The sequence below is a fragment of the Penicillium lagena genome (genome assembly GCF_028827675.1).
Source record: "Penicillium lagena strain IBT 129212 chromosome Unknown utg000007l_segment0_segment0, whole genome shotgun sequence".
Taxonomy (NCBI): domain Eukaryota; kingdom Fungi; phylum Ascomycota; class Eurotiomycetes; order Eurotiales; family Aspergillaceae; genus Penicillium; species Penicillium lagena.
This window is the reverse complement of record NW_026623228.1, coordinates 2362266-2390094: the sequence shown is the minus strand read 5'-3', so window position 1 is coordinate 2390094 and position 27829 is coordinate 2362266. Positions and strand designations below refer to the sequence as shown.

Here is a 27829-nt window from a genome sequence, read left to right as displayed (position 1 = left end):
TATGCTAATTGGAACAAAGAAGCCGTTCGTCTGATGAAACCAGCTGGAACACTTGCAATAACGACATGGAAAGCTCGTAGGTTTCGAAAATAATGCTCATGCCGGATTGAAAAGCCTAACATCCTATTCTGGCGTGATTAGTCGGTTGGTTAGATGATGTGAATGGTGCTTTCGCCGCGGCTTCCAGCACTCTCGCACAGATATCCGCATCCCATTTCATGAAACTGATGGGAAATGGAGAGTGGGATAATCCGGCTTGGATCGAAACCAACTTCGGGTACGTAGGCTCGAGGACGTTGAAATTAAGACCACTGCCAGAAAGATCGATATGGGGACTGTTCAGCAACTGATGCCGGTACTTGACGGCCCTTTGAAGCTTATTATGGCCCGTATTTGGACTGAAGAACAGAGGCAAACGTACGGTACAGATATTCTCGTGAGATTGCAGCAATATATGAAGCAGAGGTACGGTAAGTCTGGAGAAGTTATGAAGGACTGGATTGCCATAATTATTACTGCACGGAGGCCAATCTGAGTGATGTACTTAGACGATCCTTCGATTCTTACCAAACTACTATTATAATCCAACACGGTGCATATGATCTTGGCGAATAGCCAAATGTTGAACAGCGGGGATAAATCCAACACGATGCACATGAACCCGTTCAGACTCGTGCAATCCAACTGCAGCGTTGTTGCATAGATAGTCCATGTTGAACGGTAGAGAGAGATGAACTCAAGCGAGAAGTTACTTGGCGATTGACAAAAAGAGGAAAAACTAACACGCTATTGTTCAGGTAAATCAACTAGAGTCGTGTAATGCCAGCTGCGGCTGCGCAAAAGCGCGCACAAAGATATATTACAAGTCAAATTGCATAGTTTGAAACTATCGTGAACTGAACTATTCTCTGATACAAGACTAAATGACTATGCGGTAGCTCTAGGCATAAAGTCCTTTAACACGACTCAAAGCTGTCTTGGTGCACTATCCCCGCGAATATCCGTCACATCCTAGCAGATCTGATCCCCGTTCGGGAGTGATTAGATTGAGTGGTCACAGAGCCACGGCTCTCGTAGCAGTTCCTTGGCTGTTTTTCTATCTTCTGGTCGCTATTGAAGCATTCCCCTCGTGAACTCTAAGAACATCTCATTATGTTGTCCGCTGAGAAAATCTTCTGAGCTTTCTAGGGAGATTTTTTGATATCTCAACCTCACCTTTCCTCCTATTTGATAATCCCGTAAGCCACAAATATACATGTTGGGATCGGTGTAGTTAACGGAGCAGGGCATACCATCTTTAGTGAAAAACTTATGACTTTGTATTCCACGCTTAAGTAAAGACAATGGAGGGGGCCCTAAAACCCGAACAACTTCAGCTGAGTGTGTTAAGGTTGAATAGCCTTTCCCATTTGGATCGTTGCCATTGAACATGTCTTTGCCCTCAAACAAATTCCAAACTTATCGAATGTGATTTGTGACGCTAATGGGCATAGACAGATGTCAAATAAAATCAAGACAGACCATTACACCGACATTACACATATCAATAGGGTAGTTCCTCTTAGTTTTCAACATGACTTCCGGGGATCTGTAAACATTGGGTTAAGCATCATGGTTTCTCTTTTCATCACCGCGTACTACTGAACCAAAATCACTTAGGACTGCCTTGCCGAATCATTTAGGCAATTCGAACAGTCAGGAAGCATAGACCGGCTTATTATCGGCGAAGTTCCGTCGCGAAGTGGGTACAGCATAATGTAAATCTATTTGCTTGGGTCAGATACCAACACCAATTCCGCGTCTATACGCAAAGATCTCCTCAGTACAAGCGAGTTTGCGCTACCTAGGATATAACAGGCAAAATGAAAACACACAAAAACATATACCACATGATGCAAAGACAATGCCAGAAGTGTTTTTTCAGATCGAGATAGATACTATGGTTATCGTACCGAACCCCCGTATGAGATATTATGGGTCAGGCATAGCAGTAAACATCAGCCCTATTTGAAGGACTCGCGGGTGTTGACACGGTCAATGTCGTACGGGTTACCCTCATAAGTAGGCTGGAGATTCAAGGAGTTAGCGGTGCGCGTGGACGCATGGCTGCGGATGCGCTTGGTGAACGGTAGCCCTTCCACATTAGAATCGGACTGGCTAGCGCTGTCAGACATGGAAGCACGCGGAGCGGGCGCCTCGGTGAGGTCGAATTCCGGTTCCGTTTCATCATCCAACGGGGCAGTGGCGTTCGCCTGTTCCTGAATCTTGTGCATGAATGCATCTGACTGGGCAGCGAACTTGCAGCGTTGCCGAATGGCCGGGCCATACTTGTAGAACAGGAACGGGAAGGGTACACAGCCGAGTGCGAGGAATGCGGGGACTGAAGATGCCCAGTGGATACCCAAGTCGTGGTACATGTATGAGGTGAACATAGGGAACGCGAAACCGAACAACGAACGGAGGACTGTGTTGGCGGCTAGAACTGATGCAGCGAAAATCGTGTACGCGTCGATGAGGTAGTTCACGATGCTCAGGTAGACCAAAACCATTCCAAAACCGAAGGGAATGCCGGCTGCAATACTAGCCATCCAGTGAATTGAGGGATAGTTAGTCCACGCGAACCATAACAAGCCGATGGGAATTGTGATGGAGGCAATCAGGCAGGGCACTAGGCGGGTTTCGGGAGGTGCGAATCCATCGTGCTTGTCTTGGACCTTGACGTATCGCTTGTTGTCGAAAAGCGTGTAAACCACAGCAATAGTCATGCCAATCAGGATTCCCAAAAACGCCAAACCCCCAATTCCTTGGTTCCAGCCGCGACCCAACTGATAGACAATCGGGTAAGCAGCGAACATCATGAACAAGGTACCGTAAATAATAGCCATGTACAAGGACAGAAGGAAGACAATCGGCTCCTGAAACAAAAGAATCCAGGGACGAGACAGCGCAATCTTGAAAGCCTCCTGGAGGGAAATATTTTCTTGGTCAATTTCAAGCTTGCTGCGATAAACTTTGCCGGATATCTTGGACAGTCTCTCGGCGCGTCGACGCAGTAGGACCGGTGCATAAGTCTCGGGGATAAGCAATGTACCTAGGATCCAGACAGCACCCGAGAAGGCACCAAGAAAACCCATAACCCATCTCCAGCTGGTGTTAATGCCTAGGAACCCACCGATGAGCGGGCCCAAAGCAGGACCTAGGAATGGCGCAGCAGCGAAGATACTCATAGCGAGACCTCGCTGCTTGGCATGGAACATATCTGCGATGACGCCACCAGCGTTGGTCAGGGGCGAGGAACCGAAGGAACCGGCAAGAAAACGAAGGACAAGGAGCGTCCAAATATTCTGGGATCCAGCGCTGCCACACGTAAAGGCAGTGAGGGCACAGTAGGTCGCGATGAAGAGGATCTGACGGCCGAACAGTTCACTCAGCGGAGCCCAAGCCAACGGTCCGATCTAGAGATTGTCGGTTTCAATATATTTCATGGGTCAAAGCAAAACATACCGCGAAACCTAGAACGAAAAGCGAAATACCTAGCGTCGCTATCTCGTTGCCGACACGGAACTGTTCTTTAATCTCTTGCACTCCGCCCGTGTACGCCGAGGAGATGAGAGACACGGCAAATGTCGCAAGGGCCACCAGCATGGTAATGGACCATTTCTTGACAGAGCAGAAGTTCATTGGATTGCCAGGGTCCTCGGGGATCCATGAAATCGCGTACGGCTCGTCTTCTGTTCCTAAGCCAGGGTATGCGTAGTCGATGATTTCCTGGGTGACGACGCCTTGGTCGATGACAGATCTCCAGTAAGAGACTGTGGTCGGATTGGACGGTTCGATCTTGTCGGGCACATCCTCTATACCCGTCATGGTGGGCAGGTATCGCAAGCTAGTTGGATAATTGGAATATATGGGAGTGAGAATAAAGTGACCCTTTCCGGGGATAAGAATTCGATGCCGGATTCAAGCAACAGCAGTTGCACACAAGAAGCTCAAGCATCGGGAATTGCGTTCTATTATACTGGGGATCTTTTTTCCCGGTTCTGAGAATTCAATCCCGGTTCTACGTTCAGAGTTAGGAATAAAGATAAAAAGGGGATTATGCACGCCAGCGAGGATAAGAGGTGGAGCCCCACGAGTGCCGACCTACGGTCAACAATCGCATATCTAGGGATTGCCGTATAAATTTCGGAGCAATCTGACCGAGGTTGTGCGGTATATTTTACATAGTAATCGGAATAAATAGGAAGCTACTACTACTTATGCGGCTTTCATCAACGAAGCCGGCCAAAATAAAATTTGTTCGTTATCGGCTCGGGTCTGACGGCATGTTAAAGTTATTGTCAAAATCTAGAGCGTACGATGTCCCGTAATGGACTTTCCATTCACGAATGGATAAATTTCTGATTCAAATCAACCTAGGTATACCCAACAATTTAGGTGCTAACTAACCAATAATCGACTAGTACAAAATAGGAAAGGGCCGATGAGAGTCCAATTCTTAACAGTTCTTACTAGTCCAAGACTGGAGGTCACGAACACCAAAAAAAAAGGGGAAGAATAAAATAGAGAGAAAATGTATAGTAAAGTGCTGATCGTGACTTGCAACAAACCAATGGGCGAAAGTCTTTTTGATCCACCACGGACCGTCTAAAGTAGCCCAGTGGCTATACGGCCGCATAACCAAATCACACCGCAGACGCTAGATCCGTCGGGAATCTGTCATAGGTCTGCAACACGGGTCAGCGATTAGCACCATCAGTCGGCATCTCGGGTTATGATTGCCGGTTTTGCACAGCAGCAAATATGATCGATTGGTAAAGAGCTCATGAATCATAAATCGTGTTTGTTTATGAATTGAATTTTCCAAGTTTAAACGTGGTCCCCTAGCCTGCATAGTACACATGCATGATACGCATGCCAGCATCAGGTCCAGTTACACAATATGCTGTGCTCTGTATAGCTCGGAGTCATTGCTTGGCAGTGCATAATCGCAGTTCTGTTCTAATGGATGTCTCTTTCACAATCGAGTTCCAGGTAATCGTGGCCCGAATTTAAGTAGGGGATGGCCAAGAAGAACTTGAAGGCGGCCGATTATTGGCGAGTCTGCTAGAATGTGAGCTCGTTCACATGAATGCGGGCGTTGTGGAAGCCATGCAGGTGTTACAGGGACACCAACACCACGGAAAGTGTCTTGGCAGCAGACGGACGAGTCACAGAGCCGAATTGGGAGGGAACAACCTGCGGCAGAACGGTGCTGGGCAAGGTACGCCCGGACCTCTGATCCTTATGCAGCTGATTCTAGCTCTAAGTTGTCATGAGGAAGCTGTTGAATCAAATTCCGCTAGTCGGGAGACGATAACCCATCCAGAACGAGATCATAACCCATCCAGAACGAGATCATCGCCTTATCATCTTATCAGTGGGTCGCGAGCTGAGCCACATCGCCGACCTGAACGTGTTGTTGCGTATCCGTCGACTTATTGCCAATTATGTGGCCTTTGGTAGGAATTATGGTCGCGAATTGCCTGTCTAATGTGAATAAAATAACAGATCGGGGTTGCTGGACGAGTTGTTCTAGATGTCCATAGAGGATATATGGGGGTCAGATTTGCGGCGTAATTTCGCGCGTTATTATGGCGAAACCGCCAAGCCCTCAATACATGACCCATGGAATGGGGGTCAGATTCCTGTATTCACCTAGTAAGGGGGGCATCTTGAAATTCCTACGGTCCCCCCCTTCTGCCGGCAGAAAATCAGAATCAATTAACTAGCTAGCGAGCTTTTGAGAGAGTAGCTGAGATAGCTGGTAAAGTGAAAGCTTGCCTCTGCAGCGTACAAGCTCGAGCTCCTCAACAGCCGCATCCAGAGACTGTCCCTTACCATGTCTAGCATATATCTCATCGATGATGACCTTTCGCCTACAGAACATGACCCTCTCGCGAGAGGACGGCCGCCAGGTTGCACCGTATGATCTCTATAATGACTGGACAGATGGATTTGCCCCTAACCCACATGTCCACTCTCTCCAGACCTCTGGCACAGTCTGGATCGTACGAGAGAGGGAGTAGAGAGATCGACAGGGCGACGGAGAAGACAGCTGCTGCTCTTCTGAAGGAGTAGGAGCAAGAGGAGGCTGTATAGCCGATGCCTCAGATAGACATGCTGCTAGCTGAGAAGACGGGGAAAATGAGTCTGGCGTCCGTGCTCCAATAGTAGAGGTGTCTATGGCCCGTACGGCAAAGGTGACTTGACCAGAAAGGAGATCCTGAAGTTGGTGAGCAATCTTCCTAAGCTGTTCATGAGCCTGATAGCCGTGGAGATCAACCGCCTGATGTATGTCCTTCTGGAGGACAATAAGACTATCGGCGATAATAGGAAGGGTCTGCCGGAGCTGAATCTCCTGAGGGGTCTCCGTACAAAGAAGGGACTGCCGTATCTGCTCTGCAAACGTAGTATAGTCCTCTCGTGCAAAAATAGGGTCGTCCCACATTGAATGTTGAGGAAATTGTGCCTGAAGAAGAACTGAGTCCTGGAGGAGGATTATCCGTAGTTGATTAAGCAGCTGTAAGAATCCTTGGGCTGCCATATCATCCCGATCTTCTGGGCCGGTAGCCTCACTCGGAGGCGGCTCATTTGTAGGGTCGTTGGAATTAAACCAGGCAAGCCATTGATCGATCCATGGCCAAAGAGCCCGTACGAGGGAATCGGGAGGTTGAATCTTTGCTCGAGGAAGATAGTAGTTCCCTATTGCCTCAGGCTGGAAACCAGCCATTGAACGAAGGAATTTTCGCGGGAGATGGGTCAAATAGCAGTTTGTTAAGGCATCCTGATTTCATTGACCCGCACGGCGGATCTGGTTCTCTTCCACGCCTTCTAGCTCAGCTTGTTTAGACCCCCAGCATGTGTCTTCTTATCGGTAGAGAGATTGATTGCCTCATAGACCTCATTAGCCCATTTTAGCTGGATCTCGTACGAGATTGGCTTCTCTCGATCTGCGCCCTTGAAGAAGTGGAAATTATACCACTGTGGTCGGCTCCGAAACTGAGGTAGAGGCTCTCCTACTATCTGCCAGCGATAGAAGAGGTAGAAAGCCGCCTGGCTCATAGTGCAAAGGAGTGGATCCTGATGGCGCATTACCCCCATATATTGTAAGCGACCAAACTGATTAGTCTTCCCATTATTCATGATCATGATCATTGGCCAACAAGGGGTCGGTCCTTCGTTAGGCAAAGAGACAGTGAATAGGTCAGGAAATTGGAGCTGCCGGCGCGATTCTCCGCGAAGGAGCATATTGTGACTAAAAAGGAAATCCACAGCTGTCCGAAGATAGGACTGCTGAGCCTGAGGCTTTCGGTGCTTGAGGTCTTTTGTCCTCCATCCTTGCCAGCAGTATCGTACGAAGTCCTTGATTTTGTCCTTAGAATATCCATACTGTAGGGTGCCCGCGGCTCGGTCAAGATACTGCTCGCGCTTTCGCTCACTTTCCTTATGTAGTCGGCCGGCTATTAAGGCCGAAACGGCATATCCGCGGGGGTTTGGGAAGTTATTTGTACCAATGCTTTTTTGGAACTTCCGGAGGTCCACAATAGCATTGATATATTGCGTGATAGAGTTGCTTCCTAGCGTTTGTTCCACCTTTGATCCATCTGGTCGTATACGATCTTTCTTATATTGAGAGGACCGAAGGGGCCGGTTGAGGACCTCCGTATCAAGAAAGTAGACGAGTTTTTTCTCTATAACGAGTTCACCGTCTGGGAAGCCTTGATTTTTGCAGAATCTCTGTAGTAGTATATCCCTTAGCTTCTCGTATAAGCTAGGAAGAAGAAGGTAGTCCCTTTACCTGCCATTCCTGATGCTTGTTGATATAAGCCCTTGATGTATTTTTAGGCCGCTGGCTTCGTATATATTGGAGAGCCTTGACGCTATGGAGGTTCAACCGGTCCTGGAGCTCAATCTGTGCTAGCTCCTGGGTCTGTATCTTAGAGGTAGGAGGGACGGTGGCTGATGCTGGGGGTGGAGGAGAGGAGGGAGTAGAAGATGAGGGTAAAGCCATGTTGATTAGGCGCGGGGAGGAGACGGTATTCTCTCTTGCTCTCCGTCCGTCTCCCCTGATGATGATGATGATGATGATGATGATGATGATGATGATGAGACGCGTGATAAGAAGAGGAAGAGGGAGGAGAAGGACGAGGAGGAAGGGAAGGGAATGCGATGCGGAATTCCAACCAAGCAGCTAAGTCCCTACCGCCCTATCGAGTCCTCTTCTACCGCCCTACTGCCTCTACATTTCCATTGGAGATTGTGCCTATCATTGAAGGGGGGCCGGGAAGGTAAGGTACTGTCATGGCCCGTACGAGGCATCCCTGGCTTCAGGATTACTGCCAAGATTTCGTAGCATCAATCTGGGTTCATGATATCTCGCCTCGGTAGGGGTCAAATGGCCAGGTGCGGTCAGATATGTGGCATATCGTGGGGGTCACGTGAGATTACGCGGAATTTCGTGGGCGTTGATACATATATATACATTGAAAAACATCTGATTTTCTCTGCTAAACCCAAGGACAGAAATGACAGTGGCAAATAATGGACATCTCTCCCTTAAACACAGGTGCAAAGGCGGTGGTTGGCGAGGTAACGTAAAATTGATGGTCGATAGCAATGAGCGAAGATCAGTAAGCAGAGAATGGCTGTTGGAGAAGAGGTCAGAAAAAAGAGGGCTGGCAAAACAAACGTGGGAAAACAAAGAGAAGAGGAAACAGTACAGTAGGATCAAGAAGACAGGGTCAAAAAAGAGAGGGTCAAAAAAGAGAGGGTCAAAAAAGAGAGGGTCAAAAAAGAGAGGGTCAAAAAAGAGAGGGTCAAAAAAGAGAGGGTCAAAAAAGAGAGGGTCAAAAAAGGAGGGTCAAAAAAGCCAATATACACTGAGAGACTCTTTCCTGGCCCTAGTGCCAAGACCTTGCGCGGACCAATTTTTTTGAGTCGGCTGGGTTAAAGTGAGGGCAATAAAATGCGCTGGATTTATGTTCAACCCATAATGCCGATGCTAAAAGGAACTCGCAATCTTGACCGAATAATTGCCTGAGCATCAACATTCTATATTGATCAAAGCAATGAGTACACATTTGATTGACTTCATTGATTCTGTCAACAAAGTTTTAGGTGGCCGAGACTTTTTCTCTCCCAGGGCCTGATTATGAGATTCCAGCATCTTTCTACAGTATAGCCCTCATCATTATATAATCTTCTAATAGAATAGGGAAGGCATCCGATGTTGCTACCAAATCTTTGGACGAATTAAATCTCTTTTCTTCTATAAATTACAAACTATTATAGTATGTATGAGGAATGTCAGTGCTACATAATATACTAAATTCTCTTGCCACACCTATTTCCACACCTTATTTTTTTGGGCTGACTAGACCACTTTTTCGATCTCATTCCCTAAAATACAGCTATCTCTACTGTATCCATATATTCGTCCTGACCGAGAATGAAAATTCTTTATATTGCAATAACGGTGCTTTCCGCTGCGAGATCCATGTCACACAATGTTGTCTTTAACGGGACAGGATTTGGGACCTACTACTACGATGTTGCCCAGGTCGATGTTTGTGGTACCAGCTTCTCTAATCAGAATCTCGGTGATGTAGAGTGCAGCTTCACCACAGGATTATCATTGGATGACATCGCCTCCAATTACGTTGTTGCAATGAACCACACCCAGCTTGTGCAAGATCCAGCCAAATACTGCGGAAAGCGAGTAGTTGTCTCTGTCAATGGACAGCGGTCTTCCCATCTTCTTTTCATTGGTGATGGCTGTGTGCGTTGTGCACAAGGGTCCCATACTACCTGGAATCCTGAAGAGGCCGCAGGTCTCGATTTCAGTTGCTCAGTACTAGATGAATTGATGGATAATCAGGCTTGCAATGACGGATATGCAAGGATATCATGGGAAATTATTGACCAAACCCTCTACCAATTCAATACCACTGACATCGGAGCGTCACGGGATCCTGTATCCGCATCAACCAAATTTTGCTCTTAGTGATAAACATATGGAGACTTCCAATACAGTTCAGAGAATTACAGTACCGATACCAACCCTTGAAATCTATTCACGAGTCATGCATCAGGGCACAGACAGTTTGCTTGCATTCCTCGGGTGGTCAAATCTAAGTACCATGGTCAATGATTGGGCAGTTTCGAGGTTACCTGATGAGTGGTGGATTTCATCCATGTTCAAAGAGTGATGAAATTTAATAGTGATAATTGCGCAACTGTGAAAATGGCCGGCTGCTTAATGGATGACCACATTTAACTACCCCAATCCATTGTTGAGTTGATAAAATCGGAAGAAATGTTATATCCGGGAGACATTTATTAGGTGGTAAAATTCCAGATCATTTGCTGATGGGCAAAAAGCGAGTTGAGATATATATAAGGGTGATCAAATTCAAGAACCTCGATCGATCCCGCAGGTGGTGGAATGGCAGATCGAAATGTGCTTACCTGCCAGAAATTTAATCTCCATAATAATCCTCGAGTGGGGGGAGGAAAAGTTGAATTGTGTGATGTATTTGGTGGACGGTCAAATTTAGTTTATTAGTTCTTGGAATTGGTGAAACGTCGGGAGTTAGTGTGCTCTGTGGGTAGTCAATTTAATTGATGTGTTTAGATAGTCGTGAGATTTACACACCCTGGTCATTGTTGAGGGAGTAGAATGGTGGTTTGTTGTCTTTATCGGGTAGTCAAATCAGCCACCCTGGTCTTTGCTTCTATGAAGCTATGTATTTAAAGCTTTTGCTACCCTCGAAGATTTTGGCATTCTGAGTTCCGGTGTCCTTCTGACCGACAATCCCGGCAGACATCGTCATTTACGGCAGCTCCACCTCTGTTCGCCTAGATTGGAACGCTTGTGGCTATACTTAAATTTCTCGCGAGATTTGCACGGTGGATGGGGTTAGAGTTAATTGAAATCCTTGTCGTTCGTCGTTCTCGCCATGGGGAACTGCGCGTTTTCCAGTCTACCTTTCCCCAGGACTACAGGACTACGAGGTGAGCGAAGTGCAAAATTTGGTCGCTGAGTACTCATGGTCTAGTAGGATGCAGTATTGCCTTCGGAACTCGATGAATCAAGCGTATTAAAGGAGTGGCCGGACATGTCCGCTTTTCAAGCCGAGGAGATTGAATGATGGAGCATTGTGCAACAGCCTAGCTTTACTGTATTAACGGGACTCCGACTGTAAACACTGACTGTATTGGATTGGGGGACGACTGTACGCCAGGGAGTGTGAAAAAGAGAGAGATGAATTCTCTTCGTCCAGACCCCAGGGGTGTCTGGAAACCCAAGCCTCTCTCAGCCCTCCGTCGTCCTTCTTCGCTCCTGGAATCCGCCAACCCCACTACTCCACCCGATCGAACTACCCCACAATCCAACGAAAAACCCCTCCACCAGATACCGATCACGTACTCTACCATCGCTGCTAGAGCTCTCTCGTTCCATAACCAAGTGCTTACCGGCGTCAGCCCTGTCCAACTGGACCAGAATGGCTTGTATTGCAAGCCTCTCCCAGGCTTTGAGGGAACAGCGTGCTGTTTCGCCTGCGGATCGACCAGGCCTTTGGCCACACTCCAGAGAAATCCTATCGAGGAGATGCAGCAAATTTACTTGGCCGACTGTATATGGCAGATCATCTGTCGTGACTTGAAGCCCTTCTTGGGAACGCCCGACAATGTCACACACTCAAGCCCCCCATCTCTATCACCCTCGCGGGCGCTTCCCAGAACAGCGCTAGCATCCATTCTACCAGAGGAACCTTCAACTACGAACGTCGAGTCACCCGCCGAACAGCCGTCTACGATACTAAAACCACGACCGCAACAACCGCAGCCGACCTGCTCTTCTGAGTCTTCTCAGTCTCCCCAACCTCCTCAACCTCCCCAATTTCCTCCACCTCTCTATTCAACATCCACTGCTACCTCCACAAAAAACCAGCGACCTACCTATGCCTCGGTTCTTCAACGTCCCACACCTTCTCTACCGCGACCAATCCCCAGAACCTATCACACCGCACCTTCTCCCAACCGCACACTAACAATCGAAGATCTCTATCGTCGTTTCCACAATAAGCCATCGCCCTTCAAACTCGACAAGAAATCCAGTAAACGCTCGGCCAACCGAGCTCGCAACAAAGCCGCGTCTGCCGCAATGTCCCTAACCAAGGTTTTAATCTCAGCATTACCAGCATTCTCGCAACTTCTAGGGGAGATGCAGTCAACCGCGGACAACTGTTGGCCGCCTTATCTGGGAACTCATTATAGCCGCGCCATTAGGGCAGCCTAACACCACGAACGGCAAATCGGCCACGACAGGCCTTATCAGGTGAGGCTCAAAGTTCACCGTTCAGGAAGTTTGGAACAATATCAGTGGATCAATTATCATGTACTTACAAAGTTGTTGTAGCCTGCATATCGCTTTTCGCGAGGGGTCAGGGTAAATGATATCATCCATCCATCCATCCATCCATCCGGCTGTATTAACGTCCAAAGCCAGATCGAGCAGATGATGAAGAAGACATGGCTTGCGCTTGACCCGATAAACAGCGGAAGCTCTAGTCAATCGGGATGCCTCGTATTACACGCCTCCCGATTCCCCTTACCCCCGACTTTCCGTACACCCGTACACCCGGTATCCCCGAAACATCTCCCGACTGCACAACGAACAAGTGTATGCGACAATTGAGACCGGGGTAAATCACCCCCAGACTTTCTAGAGGGGGAATTTCTTAGCCTGAAGAGTATTCCTTCCGTTAGATCCCCACGGGCCATGCGTACTTAAAACCAGGTCGCAGAAGAGACTCAGTCCGGTCCATTATTGTCTTGTTCACCCACCTCCCTGAGCCTCACTACCATGGATCCACAAAGATTGCATGAATTCTTCAATAGCGTTGCCGAAGTGATAGGGGAAGACAATGTCTCCCGTGATCCCTACTCGGGTGGCTTACAGGGCCCTTCGGGCTCGACTGCCTATGGTGACCCTTTCGCATCCTCCACAAACCATGACCCCAGTGGAGCCACACGTCCAAAGAATGTTGAGGAGGTTCGTGAGATTGTTCGGCTAGCGAATCGATTTTTAGTCGCGCTGTGGACGGTTTCTCGCGGGAAGAATCTTGGGTATGTAGAGACAATGCAAGAGGGGGATACCCTGTCTGCGGTTCCTTACTGACCTGCTCGAGCTTGCAGGTACGGTGGGTCTGCACCAGTAGTCAAGGGAACTGTTGTGCTGGACTTGCACCGAATGGACAAAATTCTCGAGATTAATGAAGAATACGGCTACGCTATTGTGGAACCAGGCGTGTCCTTTTTCGATCTGTATGAAGAAATCCAGAAACAGGGTCTCAATCTCTGGCCCTCTGTGCCAGCCATTGGCTGGGGCTCGGTCCTTGGAAATACTACGGATCGTGGGTTTGGCTATACACCTCTGGGAGACCATGCTCAGGCGCAATGCGGCTTGGAGGTGGTCTTGCCAAGCGGCGAGTTGCTGCGGACAGGCATGGGTGCGATGGAGGGCAGCCAGCTTTTCGCACTTTACAAAGGGTAATATACCTCCACCAGATACTTAGATTCTACTTTCGCTGACCATGCGTAGCGGCTTTGGTCCCAGCGTGGACGGAATTTTTTTTCAGTCTAACCTAGGTATAGTTCCCTTTGCTCGGAAGAGACGGAGTTCAAAAGCGACTACATTCTGTCGTTCTACTCTGAATCTGATTAACCTGTGCCTTGCTCGTGGCTTATTTAGGGATAGTCACAAAATTAGGCATTCAAATGATCCCCGCTCCGGAGGCCTATGCTACCGTCGAAGTTGAAGTGCCCAAAGAGTCAGACCTTGTGCCCCTTGTGGGTATCTTGTCAGACTTGATGCGTCGCTCAGTCATTCTCAATTCCCCGTCAATTGCCAACCTTTTTCGCATCGCCCTCACATCGAGAGTCCCTGAGGTACAGCAGAGGCTGCAAGGGTACATGAAACCGAACAGCTGTGTGCCCTCTGATGTACTCGAAGAAATCCGTGCAGAGCAAAAGTGGGGTTTCTGGAGGGCATATTTCTCCTTATACTCGCAGGTTGAGATGCTTCCCGGGCTACTTCAGGCTACTCAGCGCGCATTCAGCTCCATTCTTGGAGTTACCATCAAATGGCGAAAGTTTGATGGAGCACCAGGACAGCCCCTTACCACTGCTCTCATCAAGGAGGAAGAAAGGGTGTTGTGGTATTCCAACGCTTGCGCCCTTGGCAATTCTTGACAGTCGCCAGAGGCCTGGGAGTCATATCGACTACTCACCTCTATTCCTGCCTTCTGGTAGAGAGCTCTACGAGTGGTATCTCAAAGCCAAGCAGCAAACAATTGATGCCAAGTTTGATTTCTTCGCTGATTTCCACGTGTTTCCCAGACATGTGATAGGCATTGAGCTAGTCATCTACACTGCCGATGAGGCCAAGGAGGTTGATCAGCTTATGCGCCATGTTCTTCACGATGCAGCTGAGATGGGTTACACGGCATATCGTACCCATGTCGATTATATGGATGAAGTTGCATCTCACTTCAACTTCAACGGTGGCGCTCTGCGACGATTCACTACCATGCTCAAGAATTTCCTAGACCCCAATGGGATTTTATCTCCTGGAAAATCTGGGATTTGGCCATCCGGCGGACTGAGCGTGAAACGAAGCCTCGGATGCAGATAGCCTTGTCGGTTCCACTCGTGACTAGAGAGGGTGCATTCAATTCAATTTGAATGAGAAGTTAAGCCATTAAACATGGCATATTGCGAGATTGTAGGTTCAATGATGGAAATATTCAAAATTATCATTGAACTTCCTCGTAGTCTAATTCATTCTGTCATCGACCCTAAAATCGACTGGGAGGAAGAGAGAAGCAGTATCACTGGGAATAGCCGGAGCAAGGCTCAAAGAAGCCTCGGAACTGAACAAGCTGGGGTCCATGAGTTGCCATGACCATGCACTGGATGGTGACCATAAACCCGCAGGAGAGGCTAGCTCTGTGGTATTTGCTGTTTGATCCTATTAGCCTTCATCCTTCCATAGACTTGTATTGCGAGAACAGGTGTAAGCAGACCTCCAGTGTCAATGGTAGTGACCAGTCTCGCGAGCATGTCTCGGCATCGCATGATCGTTTTGTTGCCGCTATCCAGGCCCCGGAGAATTTTCATGGCCATGTCGAGAGACGATCTAAGATCCTCAATGGAGGAAGAAGGGAGTCTCGTGGAGTAGAGGGGGGTTTCGCTTGATAAGGAGGACACCCAGTATGGCGAGGGAGGAGTTAAAAGCTATTTCTCGTCAGTTATGACGCTTGACAGAGGAATCATAATTTGAGAAGATGGGGACCATACTGTAGTAGCAGGAAAACCACCATGCACCAAGAAGATTCTGATTATTCATTGACGCCGTCAGAAGATCTTTGCTTATTTGGAACACCCGGATACATGCTCGCACGAGATCTGCAATGAGTGGAAAGCTAGAGTCCAGAAGCCATTCTGACAGATGCTCATTAGGAGTTTTCCTGCCAGATGGAGGGAAGAAGTGGCTCAGAATTGTCCGCAGAACAAGGATTCTAGCCCCAAGGTAACGAAGTGAAAGCAGGACTCTCAGCCTTGTAGTTTCTAGACTAGCCGACGAGTTTTCCAACATATCCTCTGAGGAAGATATCGTTTTCAAGTGTCCTGGGAGCTTTTCTTGCCATTGATCGAGCTGCGATAGCAAGTCCGAAACCTGGCTGAGGGTCTCGCTCATGTAGACTGACGCAACAGACCCCAAATTTTGCCCGTAGAGTCGATCAATCGCGTCGCCCATTATGTGCGTTATAGAGCTACGATACGTCAGCCAAGTCATCGTTGAGAAATCAACCACACATCATGCATACATGATCGCGTCAAAATATGTAGAAGCTGAAGCAACAACTTCATCAGCTACATTGCTGAAAGCAAGATGAGAGCAGGGCTCTGTTTTCACGTGGGACAATGGAATAAGGGGGGGACGGCCATATCCGACGGACAACAGCCTATGTCACTGTTAACTTCATGACTCCAAGTAAGAAAGCTCGATTGGAATTACCGATCGTTCGTAATACACCAATACCATAACCTCCGTCGGCATTCCCGTTCAACGTGGGAGACGCGCATGGATCCCGTCAAGTGAAGCCCAAGTTGGTAGGACCCCTTGACGGCTAAACTGTGAAATGTCCATGCTAGTGAAGAGGCAGGGGTGCCTTCGAGATAGATCTCCATAAGAAGGAATAATTGCACTATTTTCATTAGCTATCCGAATGTAGTAATGCGGAATTGCAAAGCTCGCCAGTCAATCCATACCTAATTCAACCGAAGGACGTCCCAAAATCTCAGGGCTCACCAGGTCCATGGCCCTCTCATAGAACGTATTTGACTGAGCTGCTCGATCATGTGTAGGCGTGGTAGTAGTCATCACGTTCGTGCTGACGGCAAACATCATGTTTAAAACACCAAGCCAGGATCTTCTCATGCTTTCAGCTCCTTCGGTTTTCATCTGGAATAAGGTTTGTCGAAACGAATCCTCGTGAACACAAGGAATCATAAGATTCACAGTGTTAAAATACAACTGGAGCATACTATTTGCTGCATCTTCAGGAGGGAGCGCAAAAGGTTCAATCATCTCGCGCCGCGAAGAGTTGCCCGGCGGATCCGTGCGAAAAGGCCACATCAGGAATGGATTTGAACAGTCATTGCCAAAATATTCCGAGCTGACAATGTCAGGTTCTAATAATATCTTGGGCCCGAAGCCCGCTGAGTGGACAGTTGCCTGTACGATTGAACGTAAGAAAGCCACATTGGACGAGTTACCTATGGCCGATTAACATGTTATTCAAAGGGCCAACAACTCAGTCCGCCTAGGTAGTCAAGATCATACCAAAGTATTCCTCTTCCTCAGCACCATCCCGAAGTGCAACTGAACCCATCCCATCGACTCCGTCAGGCTGATCAGAAAGCTTCGACATGCCTAGCACAGGGATAGTGTGCGGCGTCCCTTGCTCACTACCCGAGGAACCTGTGTGTGTTACCTTTGATTGTTGCGTCAATTCATGTAACCCATCTTTGAGTGCTTGTGGGGTAAGACTATTCGAATGCGATCGAGTCTCTTCTAGAGATTCCAGCCTGCGCTCGATAGCTTGAAAGCGCCCCTCTAGGACTGTGATTTGGTCCTGTCTAAAGGTTTGGATGCGATAAATAAAAGAGTCTACGGTAAGGAATGGATACGCCAACATACTGAGAGTCAACTATCGCTTCCCTAGCCGCTGGGGCTACCTGGCGAGTGCAGGGCAGATCATATTGGCAGTGAACTTCCATCTCTTGGCACGTAGAGCATGGGTTCGCACCATCGCACTAGACACATTCCGAAGATGAGTTCCTCAGATATTACGTCGAAGAGGGTTGGTGTTTTCAGAGAGCATCTGATAGGAGGAATACTCATTGGAACGGACTTACACGAGATTTGCGTATCCGGCAAGGCCGGCAGGCTACCGAGACTCGCTTCCTTTTGCGGCCCAGAGGCCTGTTTTGGTCAGTGACTGCATCTATGGCAACATATTCATCTGGCATGATGAGATTCCGAGGTGCAGAAAAACAGGACGTAATTGAAGGTGCAGTGCTGCCGGGCACCTTTCTAAGTCGCCTGCTAACGTTACCTGCGCAGGTGGGACTGGGAAGGATGCCGCTCTACACCGCCCTCACGCCACCACCTTCCCCCATTTTGACACGACCTTGCTATTTTTACCAACACTAGATGCTCTCACGCCTGACAAGTTTGCTAAGTTTCAAAACTCGTAACGTCGACAACCAGAGCTAAACGCAGTTTGATCAAGAACACCTAGCGGCTTTCATTAGTACGAGAAAAAAGTAGCCGCTCATGCGAATGGACGCCTAGGTCTAAGGTAACTAGTTCCTATCTCGTTGTGGGCTTCCATAGAAGTAATTCAAGAAGGAACCACAGCAAGTTTCCAAGTCCGACTTATAGACTATCCTAGGGTGTGTCGAGTTACACACATGTATAGCTTGGGGGGGTGGTTGCCCAGTTGGGGGCTAGGAGGAGGAAATAGTTGCTCAAGCTCTGTAGGAATCGTTGGTTCCCCTGGAGGAAAGTAGGTAGGTAGGGACGGGTCGAGATCAGCAGACTGGTGCTCTGTAGTCGAGTAGTACTGATCAACTTCTAGAGTTCGCTGTATAGCACGAGCAGCCTGTCGTTGTTGTCGCTGTTCCGTGATCTTTGACTCCTGTCTTTGTTCGGCAGACGTATATTTTCGAGGTCGCCCTCGTTTCCGCTTTGGTGCATTTAGGGAGCTAGGCGCCATTATGTATAGAGGAGAGCTAGTTCAGTCGCCCAGAGCTAGAGTAGATAGCAAGGAGAGCCATACTTGAAGCTTAGTAGAGATGGTCGCTAAATAGGGGGAATTCTCAAAGAGGCTTAGTGTTGAAGACAAAACCAAAAGGGTTTAGTTTTGAGGACAAAAATCAAAAGGGGCTTAGTTTTCCTGTTTCCCCCAACAACACCAAAAATAACCCAACTTCGACAGCTTATAACTCGACAGCCATACAAAGTAATAAAATTCTGTTTGAAGATTTGGAATCAGCTACTCCTAATACCATACTCTAGTATTTTATTCGGTTTAAAAATGTTGATGTGGCTGTTAGTCGAAGTCGGGGTTTTCCTAATGGTGAGCTGCTAGGCAAACTAGTCGATCCGGTCGATAGCTTTGAGCTACCGCGTAGTAGGCTAGTGCTTTAGATCGATAGCCTGGTTGGGCCGGCTAGTCCGAATAACGAAGCTAATTAGCCGTACCCAGATCTGCTAATACCGGCGGTACGTCTTAGGACGGAGGCGGATGTGGATGGGGCGGTCCCAGACGCCCTATCGCTAGAGAAAGCTATTGATCTTTACCTAGTCGAATTCGTTAATGTGGTAGCTAGTAATAGAGTCGAACGCCGCTTGGACTAGCCGTTGGACGCTCTGCTCAACGGCCTAGAGGATCGGCTCCGCCGTAGGATCGGGTAGGGCGGCGAGCATAGCCAGATCGCGGAAGGCGTGCCCGCGAATGTACTCCGGCCACCGCGTGAGCTCAAGCCACGGCGAGTACTCGGTCGGGTCGCTATGCGTAGGCGCGACCTCCTCGTCGGCCCGCGTGAGCCTATCTGAGCGCTAGAGCGCGTCCGCCACCTACGTCTGTACGAACTCCGCCTCGCTCATCTCGAGGACCTGCCGAGCCCGCTAGACCTACGCAGCGGGCGTCACAATGAAATAGCTACTCCCCCGGCCCGTTAGGAAGAATCGTTGGCAGCTAACGGGACGTAGGGCCGGCTACTGCGACGGTTTCGAGGGGTCAGGGCGCCCTAGACGACAGCGGATGCCATGGTCTCGATATCGATGTTATCGCATCGATTGTGGGGTCCGTACCGCGTACGAATCGCATCCGTCCTCTAGGCAGCCCCAGCCCATGTAGACAGGGAGCTCTAGGAGAGGGAGGGAGTCCGGCGGCGGGGGGCGGAATGGTTCGACGTGAGGGTCCCACGGGTCGACGGACTAGGCCTCTTAGGCGGCCGCGGCTCGTTGCTTGCCCGTTCTCGCAGTTATGTGGTCGCGATGGTTCTTCGAGCCGAGGTGGCCTAAGATCCCTCGCGGCGGAACGCCATGCTCGCAGGTCTTACAAACCTAGATGCGGTAGGTCTGATTCCAGGCGAATAGGTCCATAGTTGTGAACCAGTGGCGTAGGGAGGGAGCGGCCAAAAGGGGGGGGGGATCAGAATGGAGGGGGGAAAAAAAGGATGATGAGTAGATGGTAGAGGAACCAGAGGAGAGAAGAAGAGAGGAGAACGGAACTAGCAACCGCACCAACTACGACACGCGTCTGTATATGCGGTAGCGGCGACAGATTGACGACGTTGTGTTGTGGTGGTGCGTGAGACGCGGCATCGTGGTCATCTCCTATGCTACAACGCGTCGAGAGCGCGTCAAGGTCACGATCGATCTAGGCACCGAGTGAGGGGAGGAAGAGGGAGTAAAAAGCAAGTAAAAGTCAAAGCAAGTAAAAGTCAAAGCCAAAGGGAAAAGGGAAACATCGATAGTGGCATATAGTCCAGTGTAAGGGTGGTCGTTGGTTGGTCGGGTTCGGGGCACGGGACGCTAGGGGCCGGGGGCACGCACCGGGGAGGGTTTGGACCAATGGGGTCGGGGGGAATGTCACTGGGCCCACCTCGTCGAATTGATAGCCCCCAACGTATTCTGGCCAGCGTGTGAGCTCAAGCCAGGGGGATACCTCCGTCGCATCCTTGGTCGTTAGGACGATAGCCTCGTTCGCCTGAACCTCCTCCTGCGAGCCCTGGAGCTGCCGATAGAGCTGGGCCTGGATGAAATCCGCTTCCCCGAGCCGTGTAATCTTCCGCTGTACCTGAGCCGGCGGGCTCATCTCAAAGAAATGGCTCCCTCGGCCACGGACGAAGAAGCGCTGGCAGCTTACTGGCCGGCTTACATAGCGCCTATTTACTGCTCCGCGCGGCTGCGCACCAACTTTCCTAGGCGGCTCCTCCGTCCGATGGTGCTGGCCGCGATGCTTATCAAGCGTCCTTATATCGCGACTAACGTAGGGGCAGTGTGGGCATCGATAGCCCCTATAGACGGGTAGGTGCGCGATCGGAAGGCTATCGGCGGGCGGGAAGACGACGGCGTCCCCCTTAGTAGGGTCTATGCACGGCTGCTTGCTCATTATGCGGTGGGCTACGAGCCGGAGCTGCCCCGTAGATGACGACGGATGCCTCCTGTGGCGCACGGCTAGATGGCCAACGAGATTCGACGGCTGTATAGCATACCGGCACGGGAGGCAGATCCAGACGCGGTAGGTAGGGTTGTAGGTAAAGAGATCCATAGCTAGCTAGTGGTGGTCTGTTGGTCGTTCGGTCGGTCGGTCGGTCGGTCGTTAGTCGGTCGGTCGGTCGTTCGTACGTACGTGGGTGGTAGGTGTAGGCGGGCGCCCGCACACGCGGGGTCAGTGCTAGTCAATGATGTTTATGTTTAATTGTATGTGTGTATGTGTGTGTGGAAGTGATGCTGTGCTATAGGGGTGTCAGGGGAAGGGGAGGGGGCGCGCGTGGCACATACACACATGGCGCGCGGCATGGTCTCCACGCGACGCGTTAGTCCCGGTCGAGTATTTACTACCGTACTACTAACTACCACTTGCTATAGTGGTTCGACTCTACTACGGCCACGGGCCGCTAGGGACGGGGGCACGCACTGTGGGGCGGATGGGACCAATGGGGACGCGTTCCGAATGGACCGGAGTCCGATCCGTTCGCTACTAAGGTATAGAAGGAGACTACGCGAATTACCCGGTCTCTAGTCGCTGCATAGGGGGAAGAAACTAGTAGGTCAATTTATAGCTTTTACGACAATAAGCAAAACAAGGCTGATTTTTGGTTGTGATGCCTCATCGGCTAAAACATCTTAAATTGAGAGAGTAATAGATTTGACTTGCCATCCTAGCCTCCCTATTCAGCTAATGTGATATGTTGACATGAATTTTTAGTCACTTAGTTTCACTACATCGGACATAATTATGCGGTACCTAATCCAAAATAAGCCTAGAATTCAACGTTATAGTAGCCCTTTTTTCTCTCTTTTTTTTTGAGGCTAAGAAGCGCAAGATGTTAGGCGCTCAAAAAAGCCCGTCAAGCCCTAATAGTACTAGCAATGATTTAAAAGCGCCGCGCCCGACCGTCCGCTCGCTATAATGACAAGGGTCTCGATATTTGCCTTAGGCCTTTGAATTTCATCGATGATATTCAAAATTTTGTTCGCGGTCGTTACTATCCTAGGTCAATCTCAGGCCGTAGAGGTTAAATCGCTCGTACAATCGACTTATCACGTAGTTAGCACTTAGGAGCAAGTGCTAAACGGAAATGTGGCCGCCAACTTTTCCCATGCTAGACACATAGAATGGGTGTCGCTATCGCGTGAATATGAGTCTAAGATGGAAGATACACTCGCAAGCTATAAGCGAGATACTACATAGCTAAAAGCTTTGAAAAGATGGCTAATCTTCTTAGGTCTAAATGATTCTTCGATTGTCTACAATGACATTGTGCTCTCGCTCGTAGGCCAAATACCTCTAGGGGTTGCAGCGGAGCCACATGCAAAGAGCATAGCCGGTGATGATGTGGCTTATTAGCAACGGCGGAGCGATTGCGTCTGTGAATCGCATTTAATCAACGGCGAAACCACAAAGACCAAAGGTGTGCCATCATGGACAAGCACACCAGAGACGGTTTAGACCACCCTACAAACAGCGACCACCAGCTACGATTTTGTCCCCAAGAATGCTTCAATGAGCCAGAGCAGTAAGACGATCACGGGCGCACCTAGTAGGGAGCCCAGCCCCTCAACGGCCTTCCCACAAGGTTCTGAAACGCTCAACGAGAACGTTTTTTTGATCAAGTGAGTTCCTCGTTTCCGATATACGAGTTTGATAGCCTAACCGTGTTTCAAGACAAGCGGACTATGATGCTAGCCATCTATGTCACTATACCTACGGACTTCCGAAGGAATTTGCTCTAGGAGAGTGTACTTCTTGGCCGTAAAATGAAATAGTCAACATCTTTCGCGTAGAAATAGCCAACCATGCGGCTCCGCTTCGCTGCTTCTACCGAATGTTTTGAAAGATATAAATCTATCGCAGTTTTTTAACCTAATAAGCCAAACATGAGCATCGGTAGGACTTCCCAACAAAGTAATTTATTGTACTGCATTGTTAAAAAAAAACATTAAATTACTAGCGTGTACACATCGGCATGATTGACATTGACAGACTTCCTGTATGTACGGAAGGGGGATTTAATAATGACAATCAGCCTGTTCCTGCATGCTATGAATAGCACGAGTCTTGTATCCTAGCTTATTTTGGGTAGCTTCCAAGGTTTTATTCGGTGAGCAGAAATGAAAGTTCGACGAGCAATTGTTGTAAATCAGGGGAATTAATTGATTGTTTTCTATTCAGAGGGAAACATGAGGCTACATATACAACGAGAAGATCAAGTTGATTTCCAATCAACTTGGTTCTTCGTATACATACTTCGGGATTAATTCCGATGGTTCGGCTTGGTTCCTGATCTGCACTAGCCTCATATCACAACAGCAAGAACAACCTCCAAACTCTCCACTTGTAACACCGACAATCCACAAACAGCTATGTAGAATCTTCATCAAGCTTTTAGTTACACATCTCGCAGCACGGCCGGAAAGCGAAATGAACCCGTCCTACCCCAACAGGACTAGGCAGAACGGTCATTGGTGAGATGAAAGATCTACGGCGTGGATTGTAGATCAGAAAAGTACACCGGTAGATCTTGAAAAACCAAAAGAAATCTCCGCGTGACTGTCTGAGAGTGAGTGAGAGTACACAAGACCTTTGACGAATTTCAAAACCATCATCATGGCTCTATATGCAATATAGCACAACCCTACTCTATTGTGTCCGGGCCGATCATTGAAGCAATATTTGGGATGTGAAACTCCCGGGAATCCCGGTGGAAACTTCTGTTCGAAGTGGGGATTAAGTTTCCCCTTTTCGGCTTTTCCTTCTCCTCGTTCTTCAGGCTGTCTCTTGATTGTTATGCCAGTCTATGCTAAGTTTTATGAACAGTTTAATTCAATTCATATTGTGTCCATCCATCTCACAGTTAGTCCGTCGCCAAGCCAAGTCGCACATCAACCTCATCATCTAGTACTATAGTAATCCTCTCCTGTATGTTGAGGTTCTTCCTCATAACTTCTTGGGGGTTGAACCGGCGAACAAACATCGATAGGACAATTTTCTGCTCGATGAGTGATAGACTATACATTATCAGCACCAGTGTTTTGTCAAACAGTAGTAGGTCTTACGTTTGTCCAACACATTGTCGCGTTCCCCTCGAGAAAGGATGGAAGTACGCCGACATCTCTCGCTTTTGATCCTCGTCGACCAACCATCGCGTTGGGGTATAGGTGGTAGGAGCAGGGAACATGACCTCATCATAGAGGGCATATAAAGGTGTAGCACTCACTTCTGTCTGCAAGGGGTCAGTCTGAGGAAAGAAATGGGGGGATTAAACTTACTCCAGCTGGTAGGTAATATCCTCCGAAGCTCCATCCATTAGTAGGGACAGTCCGGGGGAGTCGCGTTCGACTGGGACAAGAGATCCGGAGGCCTTCTTTGACACACGCATTGAGGAATGGCAAGGCATCCAGTTCGGGGACGGTTGGTCGAGAGTCCAGTGTGGGCATGACAGTCCGCACTTCGTCTTGAAGTCTCCGATAGATATCTGGTTGTTGAAGGAGATGGTGAAGAGTGATAGCCAGCGCAGCTGCGGTTGTGTCTGTTCCGGCAACGAACATCACAATGGCTTCAGAGATTAAGTGCTCCTTGGTCAACTCCCTGGACTTTTTCTCAGCGGCTGACATCATGTTCTTGAACATAGTCCAAGTCTCAGTCGTATGCATCTGTTGGAACCCTGAATCGGATATCTGTGCCAGTTCCAAAAATCCGTTTGGAACGGCACTGAGATTGTAGTAGCTCGCCCATCGGAGTAATTCTCGCAGGATGGGGAAGTGTTGGAACTGGTTATATTAACATCTTCTTTCGCTTGCTTAGCAGGGAGACGACACTTACAAACGGCACCGAGTTAGTCGCCTTGTCGATGGCTTCAAAAACAGCAGACTTGTAATCTCCCAGCTGTAACGCACCAGCAGGCTTTCCGAAAGCAAACTCGGAAATAGTATCCAGCGTCATGCAACGGAATGCTGGGAAGAGTGGAATTATCTGTCCATCCTTTGCGCTTTGGGTAAAACGATCCATCAAATAATGGCCTTTGTCATATATGGACCCCTCGTGCTGAATGATATTTGCCCTGGAGAAAGCATGGGAGATAAGACTTTTGTCCTTGGCGTGTTGCTGACGGTCGCGGATTGTGAAGATATTGGGAGCCTGGTCTTCAAAAGCACGATAGAAGTACTTGGACTTTTCGAACTTCGATGTTTGTCCGTAAATGATGCTAGAGGCTTCCGGGTCGTTTGTTGAGACTTCGTTGGGTGAGATCCTCAACATCGGTCCTATTATCTGTCAATAAATACTTGATAGTAGTAGCTTACTCAGTGGTGGTAAACATACCATACTTTCGGTGCAAATCAAGTATCTCCACGTGAGGATTCCCTCTCATTTCGAGCCCAAAAATCCACCATCGAGATATTTTAGCCATAAAAGGGCCTGGGATGGCCTTCAGAGGATGGAAGAATACATTATACACACAAGTTCCGACAAACCATAAAACCACCACAATAGCCCCATAGGTAAGATAGACCATGGTGGATAACCAAATGGAAATAATTGTTAACTTTGTATTCTGCTACCCCAGACTTTGGCAGGTGGCTCCTCATATAACCCTGCATGTGTTCTCTCAATATACACTAGCACTAAGCCCCGGAACACCGGGGTTAAGCTACCCGGCACGATCGAAATGAATTATACATTAGTGAAATAATCACCTATATTTCCAACCTCGGGATGTTTCCAAGGTTCCACTGTATGATGTGTAAGCGGAAAATGACCCAGTGAATGCTCCGAAAAGCCCGAAGCCCCCTTCCCCGGGGATACCGGGGGTATACAAGCCGCATCCCCGCTATTCCGTCGGGAGGAAACAAAGTGTAGATCACACGAGGTTGTACTCCCCTCACCATATTCGAGTCCTGTGATGATTAAATACAAGGGTATTTCTTGCATTGCTCGCCGTTATCTACAAAACTAAACTTGAGGATTTCTTTTGCTACACACGATCTTCTTTCCTTGCCTTTGAGATAACAATCAAAATGTCCGTTCTCTCTCAAAAGCCCCGGAAAGATTTCCCAAACCACCCGCAATTTTCCGGGTTCATGAAGCCATGCCGAGTTGAAGGAGAAGTTCTGAATCTGGAAGTGTATGGCGAGATCCCGGAAGACATTGATGGGACATTCTATCGGGTGATGCCCGATCCCCAATTCTCGCCCTTCATCGAGAATGATCCAGTAAGCGAATTGATGCGAATCTTCAATTCCAAAATAGCAGGATAGCTGACATGACAACAGTGGTTCAACGGCGATGGCAGTATCAGCGCCTTCAAAATCAAAGACGGCTCGGTCTCCTTTAAGCAGCGTTTTGTCCGAACAGAGAAATTCGTCCGGGAACGAGAGGCTCAAAGAGCATTGCTTGGTACCGACCCTCACCGTTCACAAGCTCACATAGAACTGACTAACTCGTTTCTTTCTATAGGTAAATACCGCAACAAATTCACCGATGCCGTGGAATTCAAGATCCGCACCACAGCCAACACAAACGTCGTTCACTTTAACGGCAAGTTGTTGGCTCTAAAGGAAGATGCTCCACCATATGCGTTGGATCCTCACACCCTCGAGACAAGCGACCTGTACGACTTCGATGGACAGTTGCCCAGTTTGACATTCACCGCTCACCCGAAATTCGACCCGCGCACGGGGGAGATGGTCTGCTTCGGATACGAAGCCAAGGGCGATGGAACACCTGATATCTGTTATTGCCGTATTGCAGCCGACGGAAAGTTCTTGGAAACCGTGTGGTTGACTGCGCCTGTTGTGGCTATGATTCACGATTTTGCTGTCACGGAGAACTGGGTGAGTTGTGATTCTTGTATTTTTAGCAAACCCTCTTCTGATAGTGTTCCCTCTTGTTATTTTAGATCCTTTTCCCCATCATCCCTCAGGTCTGCGACATTGAGAGAATGAAGCAGGGCGGGGAGCACTGGCAGTGGAGCCCCGAAACTCCATTCTACATTGGAGTCCTTCCACGACGAGGAGCAAAGCCATCCGATCTCAAGGTATGTTCCCCACACCCTATCTTTCTCCTATCATCTAATCATTTGTCACCTCTCCCAGTGGTTCCGCTACCAAAACTCTTTCCCGGGCCATGTAGCCAACGCCTACGAAGATGAATCCGACAACGTCGTACTCGACCTCGGACTTAGCGAGAAGAACGTCTTCTTCTGGTGGCCAGATGCGCAAGGAAAATCTCCTGAGCCGAGTTCCATCCACTCCCAGCTAACCCGGTTCATCATCGACCCCAAATCCGAGGAGCTCGACTTGGTGAACTCAACGGTTCTCCAAAGCGACAACTCGGAGTTCTACCGCATTGACGACCGCTTCGCCACCCAACCGTACAAGCACTGCTTCTTTGACCTAATGAACCCTGCCCTCGGAACTGATTTCCCGACCATCCTGCCTCAGCTGGGTGGTGGACACCCGCTGTATAACGCTCTAGCGCACTTGAATATTGAAACTAGTGTGACAGAGATCTACCTCCCTGGAAAGACACATATGGTGCAAGAACCAATTTTCATTCCGCGACGTGGGTCTACCGTTGAGGGCGATGGGTATGTCATGGCTCTGGTGAATAACTATATTTCTATGTGCAGTGAGTTGCACTTGCTGGATACCAGGGAGTTCACCAAGGCAAAGGCTGTCATTCTGCTGCCGCTTCGGTTGAGGCAGGGATTGCATGGCAATTGGGTTGAGGGCGAGGATCTGTAGGTTGAGGCTTAGGGCAGAGCTTATGGCAGATGGAACAATGGCGAGGAACGTGATCTATGTTTACACGATTTGACACAGATCATGGTCATAAGACCGAACACCATCCGTGGATTGTTTGCTTTAAAACCAGATTGATGATGCGTGTATTTTTCTACTCAATTTCATAGGATGTCA

General features: G+C 48.8%; 11 protein-coding genes across 11 annotated transcripts; 4 read left to right on the top strand and 7 right to left on the bottom strand.

Moving 5' to 3' along the window:
• Positions 1-1110: 1110 nt before the first annotated feature.
• Positions 1111-1575, bottom strand: N7510_010504 (uncharacterized protein; the record flags this gene model as incomplete). Its single annotated transcript, XM_056982429.1, has 2 exons — positions 1111-1457; positions 1530-1575. The coding sequence occupies 2 exons, from the start codon at positions 1573-1575 to the stop codon at positions 1111-1113; spliced, it is 393 nt and encodes a 130-aa protein (XP_056830265.1).
• Positions 1576-2003: 428 nt separating this feature from the next.
• N7510_010503 (MFS transporter) lies at positions 2004-3867 on the bottom strand (the record flags this gene model as incomplete). Its single annotated transcript, XM_056982428.1, has 2 exons — positions 2004-3455; positions 3505-3867. The coding sequence occupies 2 exons, from the start codon at positions 3865-3867 to the stop codon at positions 2004-2006; spliced, it is 1815 nt and encodes a 604-aa protein (XP_056830264.1).
• Positions 3868-5974: 2107 nt separating this feature from the next.
• N7510_010502 (short-chain dehydrogenase) lies at positions 5975-6772 on the bottom strand (the record flags this gene model as incomplete). Its single annotated transcript, XM_056982427.1, has 1 exon — positions 5975-6772. The coding sequence occupies one exon, from the start codon at positions 6770-6772 to the stop codon at positions 5975-5977; it is 798 nt and encodes a 265-aa protein (XP_056830263.1).
• A 101-nt stretch (positions 6773-6873) lies between these two features.
• Positions 6874-8053, bottom strand: N7510_010501 (short-chain dehydrogenase; the record flags this gene model as incomplete). The annotated part of the gene is made up of 2 exons (XM_056982426.1): positions 6874-7731; positions 7922-8053. The coding sequence occupies 2 exons, from the start codon at positions 8051-8053 to the stop codon at positions 6874-6876; spliced, it is 990 nt and encodes a 329-aa protein (XP_056830262.1).
• Positions 8054-9490: 1437 nt separating this feature from the next.
• Positions 9491-10045, top strand: N7510_010500 (uncharacterized protein; the record flags this gene model as incomplete). Its single annotated transcript, XM_056982425.1, has 1 exon — positions 9491-10045. The coding sequence occupies one exon, from the start codon at positions 9491-9493 to the stop codon at positions 10043-10045; it is 555 nt and encodes a 184-aa protein (XP_056830261.1).
• A 1260-nt stretch (positions 10046-11305) lies between these two features.
• Positions 11306-12343, top strand: N7510_010499 (uncharacterized protein; the record flags this gene model as incomplete). Its single annotated transcript, XM_056982424.1, has 1 exon — positions 11306-12343. The coding sequence occupies one exon, from the start codon at positions 11306-11308 to the stop codon at positions 12341-12343; it is 1038 nt and encodes a 345-aa protein (XP_056830260.1).
• A 567-nt stretch (positions 12344-12910) lies between these two features.
• On the top strand, positions 12911-14740 carry N7510_010498 (FAD-binding oxidoreductase; the record flags this gene model as incomplete). Its single annotated transcript, XM_056982423.1, has 5 exons — positions 12911-13173; positions 13243-13596; positions 13649-13695; positions 13805-14256; positions 14309-14740. 5 exons carry the CDS (start codon positions 12911-12913, stop codon positions 14738-14740), a joined length of 1548 nt encoding a protein of 515 aa, XP_056830259.1.
• A 513-nt stretch (positions 14741-15253) lies between these two features.
• N7510_010497 (fungal specific transcription factor domain-containing protein) lies at positions 15254-18392 on the bottom strand (the record flags this gene model as incomplete). The annotated part of the gene is made up of 8 exons (XM_056982422.1): positions 15254-15342; positions 15406-15881; positions 15936-16073; positions 16127-16316; positions 16381-16887; positions 16955-17233; positions 17530-17596; positions 18084-18392. The coding sequence occupies 8 exons, from the start codon at positions 18390-18392 to the stop codon at positions 15254-15256; spliced, it is 2055 nt and encodes a 684-aa protein (XP_056830258.1).
• A 668-nt stretch (positions 18393-19060) lies between these two features.
• On the bottom strand, positions 19061-20957 carry N7510_010496 (uncharacterized protein; the record flags this gene model as incomplete). Its single annotated transcript, XM_056982421.1, has 2 exons — positions 19061-19230; positions 20240-20957. 2 exons carry the CDS (start codon positions 20955-20957, stop codon positions 19061-19063), a joined length of 888 nt encoding a protein of 295 aa, XP_056830257.1.
• A 2809-nt stretch (positions 20958-23766) lies between these two features.
• N7510_010495 (cytochrome P450) lies at positions 23767-25425 on the bottom strand (the record flags this gene model as incomplete). Its single annotated transcript, XM_056982420.1, has 5 exons — positions 23767-23920; positions 23969-24135; positions 24182-24682; positions 24735-25174; positions 25233-25425. The coding sequence occupies 5 exons, from the start codon at positions 25423-25425 to the stop codon at positions 23767-23769; spliced, it is 1455 nt and encodes a 484-aa protein (XP_056830256.1).
• A 502-nt stretch (positions 25426-25927) lies between these two features.
• On the top strand, positions 25928-27649 carry N7510_010494 (carotenoid oxygenase family protein; the record flags this gene model as incomplete). The annotated part of the gene is made up of 4 exons (XM_056982419.1): positions 25928-26122; positions 26183-26743; positions 26809-26946; positions 27005-27649. Coding segments are annotated over 4 exons (1539 nt in total), but the record flags the coding sequence as incomplete, so codon positions are not given.
• Positions 27650-27829: the final 180 nt, after the last annotated feature.